Source organism: Ammospiza nelsoni, chromosome 5 (assembly GCF_027579445.1).
Source record: "Ammospiza nelsoni isolate bAmmNel1 chromosome 5, bAmmNel1.pri, whole genome shotgun sequence".
Taxonomy (NCBI): domain Eukaryota; kingdom Metazoa; phylum Chordata; class Aves; order Passeriformes; family Passerellidae; genus Ammospiza; species Ammospiza nelsoni.
Window position 1 is genome coordinate 14,306,702 of NC_080637.1, and position 26,628 is coordinate 14,333,329.

The following is a 26,628-nucleotide window of genomic DNA, read 5'->3' on the forward strand; positions in this document are numbered from 1 at the left end:
CTATGCAGTGCATAATTGAGCTATGGAAGTAATTACAAGATGCCAAGGGTTTCAAAAGCTTACATGATCCAAAGAATAATTAGACAAATTCATGGTTAAAAATAATCTAACAAGTACTATTAAAAGAAATCCTACCACAGGATCAGGCCTTGGCCTGGATGTGCTGGTGAGAATCTTGGTTGTCTCCCCAGTATTAAACCTGGAGGATAGCCTGGAGATGCTAATCCTCCTCAGATACATAAGTGGCAGTTGCTGTTTTGGGGATGATGAAAATTATAATTAACATTACAAGGCTAGATAAAATTATAGTTCTGATGGATACTGCAACAAGGTGGCCTGGTTTGAGGGTGGGAAGCATGGTGGGGACAGAGGCCCAGAGCTCCCCTCTGGCATGTGAAAACTAAATCCTATAAAGGAACTTGTGATTTTTGTTTACAAACTTTGCACTTATTAATTTTAAAAGGAATAAATACTGGAGAAAGACACCTGTCATCACTTATGTAACCCATAAGCAGGCCTCAAAGACTGTAATTAGAAAGGGGGGAAAAGAAGAAAATTAGAATCTTACCATAACCAGTTTCAACTGGGAATATGTTAATATAATGTGGTTCCTGCTGAATAAAGTAGCTTACCATGAGAAAACAGAAATCTATAAAGCTGAGAAAAATATCCAACTTGTCTTGTCCTATTGCAGCAAGTGAAGGATGTAATCACATACTATCTAAGTGTAATCTGAAATGCCTATAGAAAATTAATGAATTTTCACTTAAAGAGAAAAAGGCCATTCTGGTTTCAGATGCTCTGAATTTGTGTTTAAAATACACTAAAGCTGATAGCGTGCATGCTCTGGGATTGCATTCTTGGATTTCTACAGGCACTGATGTACATGTGCTCCTCCTCCATTTTCTAAGCATTAGGTGTACTGAGGTGACACAAAGGAATTCTTCTGTATCCACTACAAGCAGAAAAAACATTAAGTGCCAGTAATGAGAGATTCATCACATTTCACCCAAGGCAAATGGAGATCACTATCAACATAAAGTAAAGGGAGAACAAGAGACCTACCATTCTGAAGAGAGAGATCTCTGTCACTTCCCTAAAGATTTTTTGGCAGAATGTGGGCCAACCATGGGCTGTACAGATGTTCACTCTGGTTACCTGTGGGAAGCACAAGATAATCCTGGAATCAGGCATCCTGTGTGTCAGGACAGGCAGATGTGTTCCAGACCATTCATCTGTGCACAGCAAACCTCCCTACACTGAGTGTTGCTCTGAAAATAAGGCCACCCTTAGGGAACCCATGCTTCAATTAATGCCAAACAGCTGCAGTGTACATATTTGTAGATAGCTGTTAGCAGCTGGCCAGCTGTCTGCCTGCAAAGACTCCAGTACTGTCTAGGTTATTGTATTAACACTGAATAACTTAATAAAAGGATTTGGTTATATGACACGTGGCTGTAAGAGCACATGCAAGAAAGCCAACCCATTGAACACAAACCATAAACAAGCTACCTGTCATAAAACAAACATCAGACAAACAGTAATAACACAACTGACTGAAAAGGAATGGGAATATACCCCCTTCATTACACAGTGCTATATTCCTTCACCACAGTCTAAAAGGTTCTCATCTGAATTCTTATCATTTGTCACCCCAAGGCTGTGAGCACAAGATATTCCCTGTCTGTTACATCCCTGCCTAGTTCCTATGAGTAATTTACTTCCTAGATGCCTGTTCTACATCACTGATGCCTTAATCCCAGCTCTGTGCATAGATTTCCTCCTTCTCCTGATAGATGCTTTGGAGGTCACTGCAAGCAGCAGCAACAGAGAAGTCATTGGCTTCAGTAGTGTAGCAGGCAGAACTCTCCTGCCCTTGGCCCAGCTCTGTGGTCTCCATCATCACTGCAGAGTGGCTGAACACAGTAAGACCTGTTCCTCCACATGGGACAGCTCACGTGCCCGTGCTGTCCTCGTGTCTAGCAGGAACAGACTGAAGGCAGGAGAATGCCCTGGTGGAAAGTCTTTGGGTGAACATGTCAGCAAGTTACACCCACTCCAACCAAATGGCAGATGTTTTCTCTTTCTAAAGAGAAACAACCAGCTTCCCTATTTTCCTCTCTCTTTCTTTTCTCTAGGAGAAAACAAACTTTACAGCAAGCTTTTCTTCATCATTACTCCACCAAGTGAGTGCCAAAGAAACATATTTCCCAGCAGCTCCTTGTGCTTGAGGTTCCCAGTGAGTTCCAGCTCTCCCTGATAGAAATAAGTTATTGTGCCCTCAGTGGTATTTGGGGTATTTGGGATATTTGGGGTATTTGGGGTTTCTTCCTAACCAGTGAAGGGCCAAGAGCATCTGCAACTCAGCAAATAAAGTCCATCTCCCATGGCCAATGACTGAGGATGGGAGGCAGGGAGAGCTGTGCCACCACCAGCTTCAAAAGTGAACAGCTCATCCTTCCACCTATCCACACAGAATTTCTGAAAGTCTTTTAATCCAAGGAGGCTTTTTGGGGAGTTGTTATTATTCTAGATATATTTTACACTTATTAATAGAGGTCAAACATTTTTAAGTTTTATCTTTCAACTTAGAGATAGATGTTTCTTTAAAAACTCAATTTGCTCCAGAAAAGCCTACTATTGAAAGTAACTAGTATTGGGGTGACTTCAGACAATTTAACTTCATACTGTTCATCAGAAACTGTGGCTTCTCCTTTTTAAAATATCATTTCCCGTAAGTCAGCATGCAGTTCTACTGGGATGCTTTTCATTCTTTTCTTTGAATACACTATAATTTGATCATCTTCTTATGTTACTGGAAAAGTATTTATAATGGTTTTATAACCATTTGACTTCTTTTACTGAGCTTGATAATATTTGCTGTATTCCTTTTGCTAATATCTTGACTAAGATCTTTACATCTGAATTTAATAAATTGTCCTGGACTGTGCTTGCCTGTGACAATAAATCCAAAGATAATTATTATCTTATGAGCTTGAATAGAAGCCATCCCACCAGCAATCTGCTGGTGCTCTGAGGGCGCTGAGTCTTACCATGCTACATGGTGATATTCGGGCAGATAATATTCTGTCATAGATATCCCATTGTGTCTAATAACTGAAGTGACAGTAGATTTCATTTAAGAGTTTTTAAAGACTTTTACCTGAGAAGCTGTGAAGCAAAGGTGGCTGCACAAAAGCAGATGGTTTGAAGAAAAAGGCTAGGCTTCCATCTGATCCCCAGCAACACACATGGCTGGTTCAGTATTCCTGGTATCACTAACGCAGAACTTTGTGCCTGTGGTAGTTATCTTCTTTACACAGCAGGAGAAATAAAGTTGTTAGGTTCCTCAAATGTAGCCATTTGAGCTGAGAGAAGGGATATTGCAGGGCTTGCCAAAAGGTTTGACAAAAGCATGGGCAGTGCTAGGTACAAGGAAGGGAAACATTTTGCAGAAAATGAAGTCAGGAAGATGAAAAAAATTGAAATGACAAGGGAGTCGTCAAGATTCACATTGCTGGAAGATAACAGAAGTCAGGACATGTGAACCAGCCCCAGCATCAGCAGCCACCCTCTCAAGCAATGCACATTCCTCAGGGACAATTTCAGGCCACCCTTGTGTGTAGGTGTTAGTGTCCTGAAGATGGCAGAAGCTTCACTGGTCCATGTTGCACCCCTGGATAGGTGAGTTTTTCTGGGCAAAATCCCCTAGCTGTAATCCCCAACAAGGGCAAGTTTGAAAAGTGTTTGGAGACCCCAGCTCCCATGTGAGCTCCTTAATCCAAGCTGTCTGCTCATCTCTGGCAAAGCTTCAGCTCAAAGCCTGGTAGGGAGCTGAGATGCAGCTGTGGCACAGCACCTTGAACTCTCCCATGGAGCCTGTCCTCCCTTCCCTGTCTTACTCCTCTCTGCCAAGATTTGGATGTCCAGAAGTGGATTTAGATGCTTACATGACATAATTTACATGGTGAGTTGCTGGGATGTGAAAGCTCTTGTTTTGGATGAAACACACGTAGTTGAAGCACAGGTAAGTCAAAATCATTGTCACCAACTCTTCCAGAAACAAATACTTTGTATTTCCATACCCTAAGGATCTTTAATTACTTAGATATTGATGACTGAAACCAGAACTAACTATGGGCAGGTTAACTAACGTGGGTAGCCCTGCTGGCTGCCATTTGGGTGACTCTGGTGAGTAACATCACTCTCCACAGCCCATGGGTGAGGCAGGGACAGGAGAGGCAGGAGTCCAGAGCCCTTCTTTCCCCGCTGTCTCACGGCCGGGACACAGCCCCGGTGATGTTCCTGCCGGCCCAGCAGGTGTCACCACAGCACCAGGGTCCCTCTGTCCCTGCGCATGACGCAATGCCGGCGCTGGCCGGGCGGCCGGTGACGTCACACCCGCGCCCGGTGACGCAGCCATGGCGAGCGGGAAATGCCACGGGTGGCTCCGGAGAGCGAGACTTTGTCGGAGCCACTTGGCTTTGTGCCTGTCATAGATGGATAATGAGATGATTGGCTCTCGCAATTAAAAGATAACTATTGTGTGAATATTAAGAATAGCTTTAGTGATGTATAGTTATGTTATTATAGTTTAAATGTCCTCTCTTCTCCCCATAGTTCCCTTTCCCCCCTGTATTGTTGCCATCAGACAGCCAGGGTTTTCTAGGACAGGTACAAAGAAGGCTGCACATGTGTCCCTTGCATGGGACAGCTGGGAATGGAAAAGCTTGGTGCTAATCCAGTTACAAGAAAGCAGTTTCCACCAATAAATGGCAAAAAAACTGACTGACAGACTTTGGGAGGGGCCAGGGCTGGCTGATGCAACCCCCAGGGGTATAAAAGACTGAGCATCCATCTTGAAGACAAACTAGCCACGTGCTATGTACAAGGGGCAGTTCCCCATGCTGCAGCTTTTTCCTTATGTAGTCCTGTGTTGTATTTTTCTTAAGGTTTAATAAATCTTTTTAAATTTTCAAAGTGAGCAGTTGTTTCTCACAGTGCCCTTCGGCCTGGCCACTGCTGCCATCATCTATGGCACTGCAGCAGGAAGGGATGGCCAGGGAGGGTGGGGCACAAGGCACATGCCCAGGGAAGGTCACCTGTTTATTGCCCTGACACAAAACTCGGGACAAGGAGCGTGTCTGTGGGTGGGATGGCAGGTCAGAGAGGTTCAGTAAAAAAGCTCAGCTTCAGTGATGCCACAGAGGGTTTGTGGTCAGCCGAAAGTTCTGGGTTCATGCCAGCCAGTGTACTCCTCACAGATATACCTCCAAAGGCTGGTCTAAATCCTCCTCCATGGGCTGAATTGGGACTTGTGCTCAATTTCCTAACAAGTTTCACTGTCAAAAAGTGCACATATACTTCTCCAAGCACATCAAGTGCAAGACCTTCCCTTCTCCCTGGCTGCAGGACCTGTGATGGATTTGCTTATCTCAAACCCCACAGTGTTTCAACGCACATAATTTGGTTAAATGAGATTATCAGACAAACTCAAACTGAAACAGCTGGTTTCTTCCCTAATCACTAGTGAAAAGAGTCCTTGCCTTTTGTACTCCTCCTTTCATGGAATTAAGGATGGAAAACAGGGTAATGCCAAGTTCCTTTGAAATGACAGCCAACACAAACACTGCTACCATTGCACGTGTACCCTCTGTGCAAAAAATCAGATCCTTTCTGGACCTTCAGTGTTCTTGGCTCCACACTTTTCAACCTTAACTACATGGAACCCTAAAATATATTTATTCTTGTGGCACCCCTCAATGGACCATGCAGCACCTAAATAGTTCTTTTGTTAAGAATGCATTTTATTGCCATGAGCCTCCATACATTTTATCTACCATGAGTTTCAGTGAGGTTAGCTCATGGTACTCACCTCACAGATACCAGAGCATCACAGGCTAAATCTGGGATTTCACATCAATCAGCTTTTGATGTGCCTTCACTCTTAGCAGAGGGACACTGCTCTGAATGTCTTGCTGTTTATCCAGGTGAAACGGACTTAACTTAGCCAACACTGTTCCTTTCTGAGCTTTTAACATGCCCAGTAAATTCATGTACTGAACAATCAAGCCATGGTCTTCTGGGTTGCTCCCCCTCATTGGCAACCTCTTGAGTGCAAGAACTGAACTCCTAAACTCCCAGCAACACCTTTTCAAATGTCCCTCTCATCTACAATAATTGTGATGCCAATTACTTGAAACAGAAGCAAAACCAATGAAAAATAAGAATCCAAGTGTGGTTGCCCCCTCCAGTGCTCAGCTCGTCAAGATGACAGAATCACTAAACTCTTCTGGGCTTCACTTTTTCATAGAAGTCTAAGAAGCCCCATTCACAGGTGTTGGAGCCCAAGGGACCACGTAGTCCTGTGCCAGCAGGTCACCCTTCCCCAGGGAAGCTTTGTAGCATTGATCTTCATTCATAAGGACCAGCTTCCCACCACACCTGCAGCCACTCCTCAGGGGCAGGTCCTACAGTGCCTGTTATCCCAATACCTCTGTGCCTAAAACAAGCTCTGCTGTGTAGCATTTTGTAGTAACTGCTTTGCAGGGATTTTCAAAATGCAGTCTTCAAAGTCACTTATTCATCTGGGTTTGTTACACATTCACAATATCAATAATTCCTCTATGGTGTGGTCTTGTCTTCTTTCTCTGGATATAGCAGGACCTTCTACACATTTATTTTATTTTCTTTTCTTGAATGGAATCCAGGAAGAGTCTAAAGCCAATCTGGAGTATTTTAAATCATCTGAGATCAGAAAGGAAATACCATCCTAGGATCCTCCCATGTGTTCCTCATCTCTATACACTTATTCATGACAACCTACCACACCCTTTTAGGGTACTGTTGTACTTTGGAAAGACTGCAGCATCTGTTCTATCCAGAACTAGGTTACTCTCTCCAAGAAGGAAAATCTCAGCTAAATCATTTTGTTGTTGGAGACACAAGGGGAAAATACTGGGAAAGAACATCAGCTTCCCAGAGAAGAACAATTGCTCCCTGCTGGGATGAAACGCAAGGCTTCTGCATGTCTGCCTCATTATGTGAATTTAGGAAGACTTCCAGTAGCTTCTGAAATGCATCAAAGAAATTCTGAATGTTGTTCATGAAATTATTATTGTGGGCTATAGTTCAGTCACTGACAGCCAGATGAACAACTATAAAGAGATCCAGCTCAACACCCTCCCCGTTTTCAGCCACACAGGTGCTGCAGGCAAGCTGGCCTAACTTCACCAACATACTTGAGGTCAGTGTTCTACATGCCCTGGAAAACATGATCTGGCCAACTGACTTATTTTAACTTTAGAAACAGGAGATATTAAAGGTTTCTATCACACCTAAGTAGTGTAGCAGGTATTCAGCTGATATGTGAGGTGACTCTGAGTCATGGTGCAGACACTGATATTGCTACATTCCCTTTGAGCTTTGGGGTGAAGAACTGCAACCCAAAGTATGGATCAAAGGAGAATAAAGCACACCTTACTTTGTGGAGAGTGTGAAGAGCAGGCTCTGACTGGCACTTTGCAGCAGTTACTGCCTTCCACAAATGACTGGCATACATCCCTTCCAAACCGGCCTTAGTTACCATGTCCTCCCCTGCTGAATGGCTCAGGCTTCAAGATATGAAATACTGAAGAGGCTTTGCAAAACTTCGCTGGAGATGTCTGGCTTTCCACTGCTAGCAGGAAAATTTGCATTTTATAGATAATGCAATATTTGTGATGGTAACTCAGGGAATACTAAAATACATGGGATGTCTGGCAATACCAGCTGTTTTATCTGGGCTATATTTCCATGTTTGTCTTTAACCACCTCTGGCTGACATAGAAAATGGACAGCTATCTATACAGACCAGACTGACACATGAGGAAGCATTAATATCCATAACATAATGCTGTCCTCATTTTTTGTGTAAGGGTTGACACTTCCTATGTGGAAAGTTTGGTTCACAGCTTTTCTCAGCTTTCTTTCTAGGAAGCAAATACACAAAGTTCCAGGACTGAAAATGGCTTTTACTCTTCATGGCTGTGCTGGCTGGCAAGTCTTTGATTTGTCTGTAAAACCAGAAGCTCTGTATTCCAATCTGAGGACCGGTGTTTATCTAGCAAAGCTGCCACTATGGTGAGGCACCAGCTCCAGTGGATGGAGTGTTGTCACAGATGTGAACCCAGCATCCCAACAGGATTCCCAGCTCCCAGACAGGGTCCCCAGCCTCCTCCTGAAACAGACCTGCCACAGGTTTCCTGTACAAGGGATTCAGCAGTGTGGAATGAAAATGAAATTAATGGAATGAATTGGAATGAAATCCTGTTGTTCAGTCCCCAAAATCCCCTCAGATGTGGGTGATCTGGACACTCTGCTAAGGCCACCTGTTAAAGTTTACAGCTGTTGGAGAAGATTAAGGGTATGTTTCCAGAAAAGACCACGCTGGGAAGGAGCTTTCTTTGTAGCCAATTTTGTATTCAACTAAACTCTGTGGAACAAATAGATCTCTTTAAATATCTTTTTAGTATTCCTGAGTATTATGACAGCTGATCAAGTAGCCTGTGGGGTGCCTGAAACTCTGGTAAGGAACACATTTCTGTCCAAAGGATATGTTGCTTTAATATACAGAGAGAGGCAATGAGGTAATTCAAGGAGAAATAATTTTACATTACTCATTTACAAGAACAAAAATACAGAAATCCTCTGATAAAACTCTAGCCTTACATAACTCCTTTGTAGTGCAAACATATTTACCACCTCACAGACTGAAGATTGCACCAACAAACAAGCAAATTTTTAAAATTTAGGAGCAATAAATATCAGGACAGGAGGGTAGCACAGCAACACAGTTCAGAGAGCTTGTCTAAAGAAACCTCATAATGTATCAGCAAATTAGACTCATTATTTTTTGTGTCAGAAACTTTCAGAGACTGAAGAATTCTTGTCCGTACCTTATGCTAAAGAGCACTTAATAGAATGCTATCAGACTAGAGGCCTTGTTGGTATTGGGAACTCCTTTATTTTTCTATTTCTGACCTCTTTCATTTCCTCTGTCATGTCCCAACACCACAAGATGATGCAATATTGCATCACCACCTAATCCTGAGACCTCCCTCTATTAGCAGCCATAAATACTTGTGGGCTTCTCCACGCCTTAAGAATAACCAGTGATCCTAAAGATCTGTTTACACACACTCTGCTACCACAAGTGCATCTCTCTCTGACAAAATCATGCATGTGTGAACAGACAGAAAAAGACATTCAAGCCAGTAAGAGGTATTATGAGAGTTTTACATCTCAGCTGAAGTGTGTATGCATGTGGTACAGAGGAAACAGCTTGCACTCCCACCCCTGTGCTTTAAATACCTATTCTGAAGTATAACAGCCTAAATCAGTAAAATGGGAAACAAAGTCTTCAGCAGACCTATCTCAGAAAGCTCTGAACACCTGCTGTTTCCTGTTTGCAAGCTTAAGGAGTTTGAAGTGAGGGATTTTGTGCAAAATCTCAATCACCAGGAGCACCAATCTGTTAGGAGGAACGGAAAGAGTGGGTATTTCTTGAAGGAGATGGGAAAGAGATAGGAAAGACTCTGTCTTTTCCTTGTTAGAGACTTTCTGGCTCTGCTCTGCCTACAGAGCTTCACAACAAACATTTCTGTATCAGGCCACAAGGCTTCCTCCATGGCCAGCAGATCTTAAAAGATTCCCCTGGACCAAGCTCATGTAGGAGACATCTCAGAGAGGACTTCACTGCCTACAGAGGGATGCAGACAGAGCTCAGCCTTAATGTGCTCTTCTGCATCCCCCTATTTCCCCAAAGGATTCTCCTGCTTCCCCAAGCAATCACCCAGAGCCAGCATCAGTAGAGCTGCCTTTCCCATGACTTAAAGCTGTGAATGAAGGACAGATCTGCAGGCAACACTTATCTGTCAGTGACATCCCTTTCACAAGCAGCTACCATACCTAGAACATGATGCAAAAGCCAAACTAAAATTCAGCTCACTCCTCCTCTGCTTGTTGGCAAGTTATAGCAAGAAGAAAAGCTTATTTTTGATACCAAAGTTACCATGTGATCTTGCATATGGACAAATCAATGACAATGGTGTTAATACAACTGATCACATATTTACATGATCAGTTTTCACAGCAGAGCTCTAAAAGAAATGGATTCTGTCAATTTATTTCAAATCCTCCCCTGAATGCATCACAAAGAGTTTACAACACAATTAGAAAATCCCAGCTTATAAATTCCCCAAGAAAGGAGAAGGCTACCTATCATTCCATCAGGATGGACAATGTATCATACAATGGGGTTTTTTCCATTTTCTTTACATAGAGAAGCAATTACAAAACTGAACATAGCTATTGCTGTATTTAGGCAAGTGGGCTTTGACTTTGTTGTACAAGACCTACAAAGCTTCCACATTTATTTTATTTCTCTGCTGACAATATTGAAAATAAAACCAACTCAAAGTATTAGATACTATTTCCTAAATTGCAATGAACCCAGTTTGTCAATGATAACAGAACATTTACATCCAACATATGTCAGTATATAAAGTTGTTGCTGAGCATTTAATGTGGTTGTGATTCTTTATCGCTCTTTCTCCACTAAATGACATAAAAACTGATGTTTGACTATGCAGAGTATGCAAAAGATACCATCTTACATTTTTTCAACCTCCAAAACTCCCATTTAAAATCATGACACAATTTCTTGTCATATTTTTATTACAGCTGGTAGATAAAGGAAATAATTGCATTTTGACTGCACCCACAAGATTATATTAGCAAAATGATGGCGTCTTTGCATGACTAATTTTGATTAAATCAGCTTCATTTAAATATCAAATTGCATTCTTCACCTTTCTTCATTAAGCTATGGTATTCCTGACTGTTTTAAAGTTCTGGTTTTGATATGGTAAAATATGCCTTTCAATTTATTGTGCAGGCTGTTCTTAACTAAAAAAAAACAACCAACAAACCAAATGATAATTTATGGGAAAGGTTTTAAGTCACATTTAGAAATGAACAGGAATAAAATAATGTTAAAATGTGTATTTCTAAAGAATATATAACGTATGAGGAGAACATCCTCACCTACAGGAAAGTTTGTATTACTTGATTTGCCAGAAAAAGCAATAAAGAAAATAAGCTGTATATAGATGAGCTGAAGCTTAATTGCAAAAATGTAATATTTTATTAACATACTAAATCCTGAAGAGAGCAAGATTTTGAGTTTACCAACCTTTCTCAAATATAATAAGTACAATAATTTATTATTTCATTGCAAATAACACTACATTGACTTATAGCTATTTTAAAAATGTTATACAATTCTGGCTGAAATCAACACCAAACGTGTCATTTGCTCTGGCTGTAAATTATCCCCTCTATAATTGTCTTTTGACAAATGACAGTTTTTTATTCAGCTGCTCAAATCTCCATATGTTTGTGCATCCCCAAATAAAGTCCACGGATTTTAACGGGATTAGTCGCCAAACTGGCTACACTTGTGTTCCTGGAGTGATCCATCTGGGGATCCAGCCAAAAACAGCAAAAAAAGACTTCCTATTTTGATAAGGGTTTTAAATGTCTTTTAAAGCATTCAGTAATGCTGTGCAAAGCTGAACTGCTTCGACAGATATTACCCATTGTACCAGGCAAAAGCAAGCATGAAGTGGGTCTGCACTGTGTTTCCCCTATGCTGCACACACATCACATGGAAGTTGTTGGAGGTTTTTACTTTGCTTTCACGTAAAAGGGAACTTGAGGCCAGTACAGTTATTATGATTCCTTACAGACACAGCTCATTGTAATGTATATTCATTTTGAAACAGAGGTTTCTCTTTTCTGCTTCAGGCTGGTACAATTCTTACCACCAGGCAAATGATTTTTTCAGTCAAAAGAATCCATCCATGCTATAACAACAATTATCCAACTTTTTATAATAGCATCTGTACATGTAACATAGTCATTATTTCCTTCTGGTATTGTCTTTCTATGGAAGTTAAGAATATGTATCTAGAAAAATCACAATAATTTTTAAAGTCTTTGTGGCAACTTATGGTCTTGTAGAGTGTTCTCTGAAGATGTAACCTTATGCCAGCATAGCTTTCAGAGCAAGTGTGTGTGCTCTGTGCCATACAGAGCTCACCTGTGAATCTCATTGAAAGAGCTGGGTCAAAAAAATGTCTCAACATAATCATGGAAAGAGTTTTACTGTTCAGTCTGAAGAAGAGCTGTGGAGACAGAAACACTCAGCTCCATTCAGAGCCAAACAGACAGCAGCCTGAATGGGGAAAGAGTGGTGAGGGGGAGTTGTTTGTTTGTTTGAATTCAATGTGAATAGTTATGCCTGAGCTGCAGTTGGAGTCTGGCACCGTAAGGCTGATGAATTAATCCTCCTGCTGTGGGCAGCCTTAGCAAAGCCTTGCTGCTGTGGGCAGCCTTGGCAAAGCCTTGGCTGGAATACTGCTATGTCCAGTTTTGAGTGGTGCTTTCCAAAAAAATAAAAGTGGCCCAATTGGCAAGAACCCGGAGGCAAGCTACAGGAATCACAGGAGGTCTAAGGAACATGACCTAAAAAGAGAGATCCAGGACTGCCCGTCTGGAGATGGAAAAATAGTAGAAAAACAGTTAATACTGCAGCTGGAGGGAAGGGAGGAAGAAAACGCCCCAACTGAATAAGAGAAATAAGACAAGCAAGATGCTGAGTCTGTAGGACGAGAATTTTAATCATACAGCATGAAAATCTTTGCTAAGCAGAAGACCACCACGCTGGAGTAGGTTGCCATCTCCAGGGGTTTTCAAGGGCACTTCAGACAAACTAACTTGTCCCTGCCCTGAGGTGGGGGCTGAAGGAGCTGTCAGGGCTAGCCGGGCAGCCGGGGGTCGCTGCAGGAGTGCCATGGGCAAGCCGGCCGTGGGGCCCTAGGCAAGGAGCACCTCAGGAGGCTGCGCCCAGGGAGGTTTCGCTGCCGGAGCTGACACCGGGACACGTCCTGCGTGCCTTGTGCTGACCGAGCCTCACCGCGGCCGCAGCGCTTGCACCCCAGCTGAGGGTCCGTCCGTGCGCGCTCCGGCCGATGTGGCCGGGCCGGGGCCGGGCTCGGGTGCCCGAGGCGGCGGCGGGGCCGGGCGGGGCGGGGAGGCCCCGCTGCCGGTTCCCTTTTTGCCCGGCGTGTGATTGGCGGCGGCTGCAGGGCTGCCTCTGCCGCCGGCTATGGAGCCTCCCCGCCGGCCCCCGGCCCGCGCCGCTTCCTGCTGAGGGAAACACCTGTCCGGAGCCGGGGCCGGAGCCGGGGCCGCCGCTGCGGTGAGTAGCTCCGCACCGGGGGCAGCGGGGGTCGCGGCGGATCCCGCCCCGGGCCGGCGCTGCCCGAGGCCCGGGCTCGCGGGTGGTGCCGCCGCTCCGCTCCCCGCTCCGGCCGCGGGCGGACCCTTCCTTCCCTCCCGCCCCCGCCACAGGGCGCCCCCGGCCCCAGCAGCCCCGGCGGGGCGGGCGCGGTGAGGCGCGGTTCGCCCTCCCGCGGGCGGCGCCGGCCGCCATCTCTGGGCAGGGGCGGTGGGCCGGGGGCGGGAGGGAAGGAGGCAGGGAGGGAGGCGGCCCCGGCCCCGGCCCGCCGCCCCCGCCGCCTCCGCCGCCTCCCGTGTCCCGTGCGCGGAGCCCCTTGGGCAGGGTGTGCTGCTGGCCGGGGCGCCCCGCGGTCCCCGCCGCAGCCGGCACTGCCGAGCCCCCCGCGCTGCCCGGTCCCTCGCGGCCTTGGTCCCGCCTCACGTCATGGCCCGAACAGGAGTTAACGAGTTTGGTGCCAAACCCGCTGAGGAAGCTGTTGGAACGGTGAATGGAACATACGAAGTGAAGGATTTCAGTAGACAGTTCTCTCGAGTTTTGAGATCAGTGAGTCAGCTACGCTACAACACGGCTTTTAAACAATAAGTAACTGTTTCCTCATCCAACAAATTTCTTGTGTCTATCTGGTGCATGTAGACCATGAAACCTGTCCACACCACAAGCCCTTGAAATAATAGCTGAGGGCATTCAGGAGTTGCTGGTGTAGATTAGATCACAGAGTTAACAAGCGGTGTTGGAAAGCCGAGAACGAGTTGACAGGCACTGTCTAAATAGTGTGTCCTGGCAGGAAAAATAGCAGCGATCTCTGGGTTTTAAAACTCTGCGAAGTGTTCTTCCAAGGTGGATTACTTTGAGATTACTAATACATCTCTTGTGTAACCCCAGTTAACCAGAACTTTGCCAAAATTCTTACCTAAATTTACAGAACCAGCTAGGAGTTATTATTGTAGGAGCCCCAAATGTCTAACTCGTATAGAAACTAAAGGTGGTGAAGGCAGGGCATCCTGAAAATGCTATAATTGCTGTCTGTAATTGCAGTCTGATTGACTCCCCAGCCTCCAAACCAAGCTGTGTCTGCTGGCTCATATACTTTTGTTGAGGAATGTGGCTGCATTACCTGTGAGGTTTACTTGCTAATGGGAACCTGCACTGATTTATTTCCCAATTAGAGCTTGTAGTTGTTAGAGGATCTGACAAAGAAACTGACTCAAGTGGTATTTTATTGTTGTGTTCACACTTGAAATGTTGGCGCTGTATCTTACCTGTGAAGTTCAGCACTAGATCACTGCAGGTGTAGGGAAGATGTACTCCTGTCCAGCAAGTGGAAAATCATCTCCTGCTACACAACAGTGTGGGCAAGCAGATGTTCCAAGCAAAGCTGCTTGGAAAACGTTGAATCTTTTAATAGTAATTTTGGTTTTTAAAATTTATCTTTCAAGTGAACTTTGTCTAAAACTGTGAATGTAAGCTTTAGTGTTGTATTTACATAAGCATGCACAAGGTAATTCTAACTCTGGTAGAGAGTGCTTATTTTCTTGAAAGTTAAGTTGTCTGGGAAGGAGTTCACACTAAAGTGAAAAGAATAATTTTGAAATAAGGTTTTTGCATGATGGATTAAAACAGAAGCGGGAGCTAATACAGAATAAGCATGATAGTAACTGGTAGAATTCTAACATAGTCTTAACAGAGCAGTCAAGATTGACAACTATCCTAATTTTTTTGTAGCCAAATAAGTACTACATCATAATACTACATTGTCTTTTTAAAGTACTTTTCAGCCAGTTTTTTCAAATAATTTAATGACTTTACTCATTAGAGTATCTCCTAATCCTGCTGTGAATCATGTTTCAGTCTCAGTTATGCTTAACTGTACTGGCTCTGTTCCCCTTCCTTCTCTTCCATCACTGCCCAACCACTCCTGCAAGTGTTGAGTCAGCTAAAGGAACTAATTCAGCTGAAAATTAACAAATTTTTTGCTGGTTTTGTTATGATCAGGTTGCTGACCTGAGTGATGAGATAGCAACACAATGGAGACAAAGGCAAAACTGGTTGCTTGTCTTAGTTACCCTTTACAGGCCCATCTTTTCCTTCTCCATTGGACCCCATCAGGATTTTTAGACTAGTGTAGGACAGTTCTTGTAATACAGGAATATTCAGGGTTAATGAGGCTCATTAGAATTAGAAATAAAACAGAGTGATTTTTTCCCTTTTTTTGGGGTGTTGTTGGCAGTAGAATTCTTGAAGTATCAATACTGTAGGTAAAGCTTAGGCATGACTAAGGTTTTAGGAACTTGATGTGAAATGCTTTTTCATTATAAATATCAAAGTTTTATTGTTCATGTACATGAGGAAATGTGGTTTTGCCAATGGATTAGCAGGAAATGGATACAATTTGGTGTCACCATAAGAATGGGTCATTGCAGAGACAGATGAGAGACAGCTGTCGCTCCAAGAACTGCCTTCTGAAGCTGAGGAAAAGGGATCACAGCAGAACTGGAGATAGATATTGGGTTGGAATGGACTAGACACAACAGCTACAGCCAAATGAATGCAGGAGAAAAGACAGCTTTGTATGGGCAAGGCAGCTACAGAAGTGCCACACATTTTTGTGCTGTGTCTGATGCAATTTGTGGGGGGATATCTGAACCCACAGAAGTGTTGCTCTACCTGTCTTTATAAGTGGATGAGAGTGTGAAACAATTGCATTCACTGAGAAATGTACAGGTCTGCTGCATGAGGGAGAGATGCTGCCTTTGCTTGTCTTGAGGGCCTTGATCTATGGAGTAGTGGTAGAAAAGCTGTTTGTATGTATGTTTGAAGAATTAATCCTTAAGTGCATAACTCAAGGAGCAGGCTGGGGACATTTTAAACCACAAGGTTTTCCTAGATCTGCAGAACCCAATGAAGCTGAAATGACTCCATGTTTAGTTAATGGGGCAACACAATGTCTTTTAGAGGTAGGACTCTGCAAAAAATCTGTATAGCCTGTTGGTGTGAAAAAAAACCTTAATGCTAATTTCTTATGTCTAAATGAAGAGAAAAATATGACTACATTGTATTTTAGAATTGAGATGAGAGAGGAGCTCAGTGTGTAGTGCTGAGATGCCACAAAGGCTGTGACTGATGAATGCTGACAGGCTGAATGTGGGTGGAGCATGAGTTTTGGAGGTGTCTTGGCCAAGATGGGTAGATTTCATGTCAGCAACAAAATGTTCAGGGTAACTTCACCACTACCTTAAGAAAATTCAAATACTGGCTTTAAAAGATAGAGGGATCTGGGACAGAGTGTGTTTTCCCCAAACCGACTTTCTGAGAAAAATAACCTCTAAAAAGAGAAGATCTTAGCTGACAAGCAGAGTGATGTTCAGAGAGAGAAGAGCTGTGTCAGTGGTGGAGGGTATTTTCTGCTTTTTAATCTTGGCAGAGTGTTAATCAAGCTTGGCATGTTGGAGGCAGGTAAGATACTGTCAGGATTTTTTGCCAATACAGAAGGAGGGGTTATTTTTCACATTTTTATAAAAATGTGTCTTATAAATAGGAAACATGCATATGTTTAAAAAAAGGCACTTCACTGTTGGTAGACAACCTTCCAGTTGTTTCATTTTTTCCCCCTCCTTTTCAAGACTCCTCATTTTGCATAATATCTACTACTGTAGGATTTGTACTCCTGGTTGCTCTTCAAACGATCAGTATTTCACTGGAAAAGTCAAAAGCAAAAAGGATGAAATTAGAGTTTTCTGTATTTTCTTTCTGTTTTGTACATGTTTTCCATAGTAGTTTTTTTTCTGTGGGGATTATTTTTTTACTAAAAGAACAGCACCTCAGGTTGCAATTAACCACAAGAATTAGGGTTGAAAGTCTTACATTCAGTTCTTCTGAATGTAAATTCACCATTTCTAGTAGATTTCACTGTGTGTTTGTAATCATAAATGAATGAGTTAAAGATATTTGGGGTAAGGCTGCCCAGTAGTTCTGCTACTGAGGTTACCATGCAAGATCCTTGGCATATGCAATCTCTGGGAGATGCTTGTATGGAGACTGGGTTAAAAAGCTCTAGTGAATTTAAGTTGGGAGTACTTAAATGGCTATCACCATGCAAATAAAAATAATGCAACACTGCATATTTAGTTGTCTTTTATCTACAATTTGTATTTAATTCTTTTGGGAGTTAATCTCTTAAAAATATATTTGGTTTAAATATCTTATTTGAATTAATTCAATTTATTGCCCAGATTATTCTTGATTGTCTTTAAAAGGTTCTAAATATATCTTCTATACGTGTGTGTTAAATTTATGTACTGTTGGTATGTTTTTACTGTTGTAACAGGAAAAGCATTCTGACTTCTTTTAAAATGAGCAATCATATGTATAATCAACTTGGTTAAAACTTCCTTCCTGGTAAGTGCAGCACTTCCTTTGCATCTGGGTATGAGACCGAGCAAGAAAAGCAGAACAGCTTAAACAAAGAAATCTTTTGTGTGAATGATCTTCCTTTAAAAAATAGGAACTACAAAAATTAAACAAATGAATAATCTTCAGCAATTCAGCCTTGGTTTTATAAGCAGGTAATATTTCCTTGTACTTTGTCAATTATAGAGGTGGTGTGTCCGCAGTCGCTGCTTTCTGGAACTCAGAAGAATTTTAGTTAGCATGCTATGTTTGAATTTAATCTTTTCTAATTTTATCTGCTTCTTTTAGTATCTGCTAGGGCATCATTACACTGGCTTTACTTTTCTCCAGCAGTTAAGGATTTTATGTGTAGAAAGTGTTGCTTGGTAAAGAAGTTCAGTATGTTGCTGTAACTTGGCTTGTGCGAGTGCACTCAGTCAGCACTGAACAATTTTCACTTCAATATTAATTCAAACTTCAATAGAGATTAACTGAGAAACAATACTTTTTGTTTACTGGATGCTGATAATGTAGGCTACTCATGTTTAATATTGTTTTACTGGTGTTTTAGGTGTGATTTGATGTATAGGGTAATAAATCAGCATCAGCTTGGGAGATTTTTCTTCTGTAACAAACTAATAGTTCATATTGGCAGTGTGTACTTTGAAAATGGATGGATATTATCAGTCTGGGGAATTGATTTATTTAAAAGAAGCACATCTAAGGACACTCACCTTGAATTTAGATGCACTTTAAATATATCTTCAGAAATAGTCCCTGACTTTTGCATCCTAAGGGCTGTTTTTAAGGTTGAAATCCTGATTCCTCCCCACTAAAAAGAGAGGCAGAGAAAACTGGGAATAAGCTTATGTCTGTCCAGACTGCAAATAAATTGCTTGTTTTGTTACTTTCTGCCATTCCTGGAGCTCAGTGGGACTGCATTCTATTCATATACAGGAGTGTGCCTTTAAATTTCTGTGAAAAGCTACATATGTTCACATCAGCAGCAACAAAACAGATGAGGCAGCAGAAGAATCAGTGCTTGATCAAATAGAAGCAAGAACTAATCAATATGGAGATTGCACATTCGAACTGCTTATTGTCAGTAAAATCTGGGCAGGATGTTTAAAACTTCTTTTTTAATTACTTAATCACTGGAGAGTTGGTTTGGGGTTTTTATTTCTATTTGGTATTGACTTGAATAGGTTACATCTGAAGTGGTTCATGTAAATCAAGTATTTGTGACCAGAAATTAAGGGGAAGTGGAAATATAAAAAATGTATATGAAAAGTTAAAAAGTAAGAGAAAAGATAAATGTAAATGAGAAAGTAATGAAGTAATTGTATGTTTTGCTAGATTTCTTCTGGCATGGAGTTGGGGGATCATGAACAGCCCGTTGTTATGAGAGACGAAAACAAACGAAGGAGAAGAAGAATGAAACCTCATTGTACATCGAGTAGTTTTTCATCCATGGAACTGATACCCATTGAGTTCATTTTACCTACAAGCAATAAACATACAAAAGCACCAGAAATGATGTTACTTGAAATAGCTGGCAACTGTACGGTGGAGCAAATGAAGGCACAGGTTTGGATGCGTGCAATAGAGACGAGTCAAACCACAGACTTCTACCATGCATTCACCCCAGATCAGTTTATTCTGCAGTATCAGAAGAAAGGGCAATGGTATGAAATTTATGATAAACATCAAGTGCTACAGACATTGGACTGCATACTATACTGGAAGGTGTTACAGAAGAAGGTAGGCAAGATCTATGTTGTCCAGAAACAAAAACCATCAGAAGAAGTTCAGGAATTTCAGCGGCAACTCAATGATTTGATTGGTTATGATGTCACTGATGTAAGCAATGTACATGATGATGAACTAGAATTTACCCGGCGCAGATTAGTCACTCCACGAATGATAGAGGTGGCCTGCAGAGATCCTAAATTATATGCAATGCACCCATGGACTACATCTAAGCCACTCCCAGAATATTTATTTAAAAAGATCACTAATAATAATATTTTCATAGTCATACACAGAGGAACGACTAGTCAGAAAATTAAAGTGTCAATAGATGACACTCCAGATATGATTCTCCAGAGCTTTTTCACAAAAATGGCAAAGAAAAAGTCTCTGATGGACATTCCTGAAGATCACAGTGAACTGGATTTTGTTCTCAGGATTTGTGGCAGAGATGAGTATATTACTGGAGAGACACCAATCAAAGATTTTCACTGGATAAGACAGTGCCTTAAAAATGGGGAAGAAATCCACCTTGTCCTCGACAATCCCCCAGACCCAAATGAAGATGAGGTTCAGAAGGAAGAGTGGCCCTTGGTGGATGACTGTACAGGAGTTACAGGATATCATGAACAATTGACAATAGATGGAAAAGATCATGAAAGAGTCTTCACTATCTCCTTGTGGGATTGTAATAGGAAATTTAGAGTGAAAATAATTGGCATTGATATCCCAGTTTTGCCAAGAAATACTGATCTTACTGTGTTTGTAGAGGCTAACATTCAACATGGGCAGCAGCTCCTTTCACAGAGAAGAACTTCGTCAAAGCCCTTTACTGAGGAGGTTCTGTGGAATATTTGGTTGGAGTTTGATATCAAAATCAAGGATTTGCCTAAAGGAGCACTCCTGAATCTTCAGATATACTGTGGCAAAGCACAGGGACCATCTGCAAAGACAAACCTTCAGTCACATGAATCCTCCAACTCTGATGCAAAATACAAAACCCAGCTTCTCTATTATGTAAATCTTTTGTTGATAGATCACCGTTTCTTGCTACGATGTGGGGAGTATGTGCTCCACATGTGGAAAATTCCAGGTAAGGGGGAAGAACAAGGAAGTATAAATGCAGACAAACTCACATCAGCAACTAACCCAGATAAAGAAAACTCAATGGCTATCTCTATTGTGCTGGACAAATACTGTCACCCGATTGCCTTGCCCAAGCACAGGATATCATCAGACCCCCAGGGGGACAGGACCCGAGCTGAAATGCCCAACCAGCTCCGCAAGCAACTTGAAGAGATCATAGCAACTGACCCACTTAATCCACTTTCTCCGGAGGACAAAGAACTGTTGTGGCACTTTAGATATGAGAGCATAAAGCACCCCAAGGCATATCCTAAGCTGCTTAGCTCTGTGAAATGGGGACAACAAGAAATAGTGGCCAAAACATACCAGTTGCTAGCTAAAAAAGAGGCTTGGGATCAGAGCACTTTAGATGTTGGACTCACAATGCAACTTCTAGACTGTAACTTTTCAGATGAAAATGTCCGAGCAATGGCAGTTCAAAAACTGGAAAGTTTAGAAGATGATGATGTTCTTCATTATCTTTTACAGCTTGTGCAGGTAAGGTGTATTTGCATTCCTGAACTCTGCCTTCCAGGAATATATTTGCATTACCCAATAATTTGCATTTCCCATTTTAGTAGGTTCCTTAGTTTTGAAGTCGTTGGTGTTTTGTCAAAGCAATGGTAGTAACCAGATTAATGTAAAATACACTTTCCTACTTTTGCCTTTGTTGATGTTTTTGTGGAACCATTGCCTTGTGTCTTAAAATTTTTATCTTGTGTTTACAGCAGTAAGATTTTCTGGAAATTGTTAATGCCAGCACAGCTATGATGGGAGTAAATCCTAACTGTGCTGTCTGTAATCCTGTTCATATTGGGTTTGAATCACACAGCTCTCAAGAGTTGTTGACTGTTAGTTTATAAAGATAGTTTATAAAGAGTGTAGATAGAAAGAAAGTAAATGTAGATGTTGACATGGGCAAGGCCTGAAGCAAAATCTGGGGTTGGGTTTTAGGTCAAGAACGTCAGTGTAATTACTCACTATGTTGCAGCGACTTCAGTCTTGTGCTGTTAAGGGGAGCAAATTCATCTAGAAACTCCCCCCTCCAAAATTTTGAAAGTAGCTCAGGAGTTGATAGGACTACATAATAAAATTAAGTCCTTCTGGGAACTTGGGTACAAAATTGTGGTTCTAATGGCAAGGGATTGCTGCTGTACAGATTTAAAGCACTTTTTGTGTGCGTCTGCCAGATCAAACATTGGGAAGGCTTGTATCCGTTACACAAAAAGCTTGGTTTGGTTGCTTTTCTCCCAACACGATGCCATCAGTTGGCAGTGTCAAAGTCTCCTCTGGTGTCTGATGGAAGGTGTAACCTTGTGTTCTTCCGGGTAAGCACAGCCTCTGGAGCCAGGTGGGGCTCTGTTTTGCATCGAAAGGCTGGTATCCCTCAGAGCAGGAAATACTTTTTTCAGAGAATCAGAGGACAACATTCAAAATTAAAAAAAAAAAAAAGGAACTACTGCAGCTGGGGAAGCAGCTTTTTATTTCTGCATCTTCAGAGAGAGCTCAGAATCCCAGGAAAATGAAGTTAGTATTTCAGATTTTGCTGCACATTGGTAGTGCTTTAAACAAAGCCTTTCTAGCCTTGTCTTTGCTTGTCTGAAGCTGAGGCAGAATTTATGCACTTCTGCATTAACCGAAGGAGTCGCTGCGGTTACCTCATTGGGCCTCCCACGTCGCTGCTGCTATATATATGCTTGGCTTGTGAGCTTTTGCTGTCTACATGTGGCTCAGCAATTTTATTCACTTTTTTTTGTATCTAAATTAAGAGTTTGGGGTGATGATTGGTTGCTGTCAGAATGCCTGAGAAGATAGGGGAAATATTGGGGTTGTTTCCATTTTTTTTTAATTGTTTGTTTTCAGGAAGTACAAATCTGGTGAGTTTTAAAAAAACCAAACCTTTCTAACAGTTAAAAAAAATATTGTAGCATAAAATCACAGTGCCTTAACTTCAATGTGTCATTTTTAGTAAGAGGTGTTGTAAGAAATAATGAGCTTACCATCCTTAAAAATGAAAAACACGCTACATTCCAACTTTTACCTCTCTGCTGCTTTCCCTGTCTTTATTTCTTTGCTAACTATGGAACATGAGCTGTCAGCATTCTGCAGCTAGGTTTTGGTATGACAGTGTATTTAAAATCTACATTTTTCAGAGAATGGATGTTGGCCATTCCTCAACTCCAGTGGATGCATATCTTCTGCAATTGGTTGTCACCTTTCAAATGCACACCTTTATGAAAGCTCTATGGCTTATTTCACTCTCACATAGGATATTCCCATTCTCTGTAGAGTTAGAAATCAAACATTTTATTTCCCCACAGGTTATTTCTAATAGAAGCAGCCACACCATAAATCAACCTGTTGAGCTTCTTATAATGTCTGTTCTTCTGTGTACCGTTGATAAACCATGGATAGCATAGTTAAAATGCAACAAAATTCTTTGTAAGATAAACACTGATGCTGTACTGCATGTGTATGGCAGTGAGTACACACAGGTCAGTGCCAGCAGACATTTTTTAATGGCCAGCTTTTATTGTTGCTGTGCAAAAGCTGATATTTGACTTTGTGAAGAAAAAAGGGCTGGACTGTTAAAAATAATTATCTAAAACATCAGCTCAATAAGGATTGTTGTGATGCATTTTTAAATATTGTTTTATGTTGAAATATATTTGCAAGTTCAATAAGGAGGTTTTGTTTTGAAGTAATGGTTGGTTGTTTGGCTGTATTTCAGTCTTAACTTGTTTTTCAAGGTTATGTGAACATTAGGCATAGTATATACCAGAGTGAGGTTTATAATAGGCTTTCTTGGAACTGTAAGAAAATCCCTTTGAATTTGTGTGATAATTATTGCTTTTGGGCACCTTACTGCAGTGAAAATTAATTTTTGTTAAAAACCTTTCATACCTCATAATCTCATACACAAAGTAAAAGGATCTATATATTGTTATATTTGTAAATTCTCCTTGCCTTTCCTAAATAAGATGATGTTGTTTGGGGATATAAAACAGTACTGCAGACAGTCAGAACAGTTCTTGCAGAATTATGATACAGGAGAAGGGCAAGTCTGGTGCTTGCCTTTTTTGTCTGTCTGGTGCTTAGCTTTCTTGCCTGTCTCTTAGCCAGCAGCTAGAAAGAACGTGTCTTTGTGACATTTTCATAAGTTGTTTCATTGGAAATTTGACTTAATTTTTTTTCTTTTGATTAAACCCACAGAATTATTTACATTTCAGAAATCATGTTGATATTTTAAAAATAAAAATGCAACTATGTGCCACAGTATTTGTAAGAGTTTATAAAACTATGATTTGTTTGATGAATTTAGCAGACCTTTGCTGATGGCTTGGTTGCTTCTTTGCAAGCTGCAGACCACAGTGATCTTCTTGAAAGAGCCATTATATTCTGTTGAATAACTGTTGCTGGAGGTTTGCATACTTTGTTGCTTCTGAAAGCTGAGCATACTACACGCACCCAGCTCTCTGCGCATCCCTTTGTTTTCCCCTAATCTCCCTACAGGCTGCTTCCTGGCACTCTATTTCCAGAACCTGAAGCCATTCACCAACCCCCTCAGTCCATGACAGGGATTTTGTGACTCTGATTCATAGATTGTATGCTTCTTATTTCTCCTTTGTTGCAGTGGGATATAAGTGCATACTTTTTTCCTCCATTAATCTGAATACAAACCTTCTGTAAGCTTGAATTCCGCAAGCAGCATGAACAAAGCAGCTGGAAAAATAAGTTGAAGTGGAGAAGTTCCCTGGTACTACCCAGAATCTGGAAGTGTGATGGTTTTCTGGTAGACCAATTCACTTGGTTATTGGGATAGAGAATAACAAAAAAAAAATTCCAATACTGGCACTTGAAAACAGTTGTTGACTTTCTCCTCCCACCCTCTTTTTTGGCAGTAGCTTGGAAATGTCTGTGGGCTTGGGTGGAGGGGAGCAGCTTTTGAAGGAAAAAAAATACATCTGTTTTCACAGTCAGTCAAAAAAAGTTCTGATGAAGTCTTCCTCTTAATTTACTTCATTATTGTAGGATGTGTATCAGAGCCTTTATTCTGTCATTCATTTATGGAATAAAGGCCAGGTAAGTGCTCTGAAAAGCTGCTCCTGTATCCTGTTTTTTCTGGGGAACCCACCAGTGAATCCTGATGCCCTAGTCTTGAAGTAGTGGATGTTGACCAAAACCAGTATTTTATTATTGAAACATTTTATTTAAGAGCTATTACAAGCACATTATTCCATCTGTCAGTAATCATTTCAAGCATTCTCAGTATCAGTCATACTGCAAGCTGGTTTCTGATCTTGCTGGTTTTTGCCAAGAATGACATTGCTTTGTGCATATGTTCAGGTTGGACTCTCTGGTTAAGGAGTTGTCACATTAATAATAAACCTGAAAAGAGCCTGTTGCAAACAAAATGTGCTTCTTGAATCAGACAGGCAAGCCTCAAAAAGACCTGCTTTGTTACACATTTTCTACTCCTGTAGCAGTTTAGATGTCATTGGTTAAGTGTAAGCAGTGGGATCTTAAGTGTGTTAACAACATTTCTTTTATGTTTGTATCACTCAGGCTGTGAAATTTGAGCCATATCATGACAGCGCACTAGCCAGATTTTTGCTGAAACGTGGTTTGAGAGTAAGTACCAAAAAATATAGCCAACTTATGCTAAAGTTGCTGGCATTATTAAAACCATTTGTCAAGAAATGAATGCTAATGTGTAGTGTTTTTCTTTACCTGTAGAACAAAAGAATTGGTCACTTCTTGTTTTGGTTCTTAAGAAGCGAAATTGCCCAGTCCATGCACTACCAACAGAGGTTTGCAGTCATCCTTGAAGCCTACCTTAGGGGCTGTGGAAAAGCCATGCTGCACGATTTCATGAAGCAGGTTCAAGTAATTGAATTGCTGCATAAAGTCACAATGGAGATTAAATCAGTTTCTGCAGAAAAGTATGATGTTACTTCTCAAGGTATTTGCCAACAGGCGTTTCTTTGTTGTTAATGTTTTTTTCTCTTTGGATGTGAAAAAATAGGCAGCAAATTGTATTGTTCATTTAGAAAATTGGGGATAAGTTGCTGTCAAAGGGCATCATTTTTACTTCCTTTAAAATGTGAGTGTAAGTTAATAATGATTGAACCAGTAATAGATTTGTTTGCTCATTTCACCCCAAAAGGGGAAGAATATCAATGTTTTAGTCACTTGGTATTTTCCCAAGCTTTGGCTTATCTTCTTGAACCTCAAGCCATGCCAACTGGGAAACAGATAAGTTCTTGTACTTTAGCTGAATGCCAGTGCTGAAAAAAGACACAAATATTAACTGGAAATTAAAAGTGACACTTGCCAAGAAATACAGCCTTCCTCTAAACTCTCACTAGAAGATTTCTGGCAGGAAGGTCGGGGAGGAGTCCAGTGCAGCCGCTGCTATGCCATGGAAGTATCTGGTGGATCAGATGTGAATATACAGGGCGTGGCTTTGAGGAGTCCTGTCAGACAGATGTTGTATTGTTATTTCCAGTTCTTGCAAGCACTGCTTTGAAAGCCACAGTAGGGTTATGCAATGCCTCTTTACCTCTGGATTTTGCCTGCCTATCCCCACCACCCCCAGCTTTCTTAAAAGCTTGTTTATCCTCATTGCTGTTACTTGCTTGGTTTTGGGAGTAAGTGCGAGAGGATGCATGACAGTATAACAATTCTAAAAGCTATAGAGAGACCACCTTTTCCTGCATGTTCAGCCTGGTATGCTCCAGGCCAGGAAGTCCTTGGATGGGAAAGCTTTCCCACTCTGGTTATGCAGAAGTGAGTGTGGTGGTGTTTCAAAAGAGATTTTAAGAAAATATGCATTTATTCTTAAATATATAGTGTAAAATCTGTTGTGTTACCACATAGTGTGAGTTAAGATACTTACTGGAGCCCCATGTAAAACACTTTTTCTAAATAACTTCCTAATTTTTGCTTAAAATATTCTATAACCAAAATGTATTTAGTCAGAATTGCATATTTTAGAAAGAAACTATACAACCTTGCAGATG

At 41.4% G+C, this 26,628-nt stretch overlaps 1 protein-coding gene across 1 annotated transcript in view; it reads left to right on the forward strand.

Moving 5' to 3' along the window:
* Positions 1 to 13,168: 13,168 nt before the first annotated feature.
* The window catches only part of PIK3CG (phosphatidylinositol-4,5-bisphosphate 3-kinase catalytic subunit gamma), a 33,135-nt gene continuing 19,675 nt past the window's right edge, over positions 13,169 to 26,628 (forward strand). Inside the window, exons 1-4 of the mRNA XM_059473187.1 lie at positions 13,169 to 13,303; positions 19,088 to 21,103; positions 25,172 to 25,237; positions 25,343 to 25,568. Of these exons, the coding sequence (XP_059329170.1) occupies positions 19,100 to 21,103; positions 25,172 to 25,237; positions 25,343 to 25,568 (2,296 nt within the window). The 5' untranslated portion in view covers positions 13,169 to 13,303; positions 19,088 to 19,099. The remainder of the gene's footprint in view (positions 13,304 to 19,087; positions 21,104 to 25,171; positions 25,238 to 25,342; positions 25,569 to 26,628) is intronic.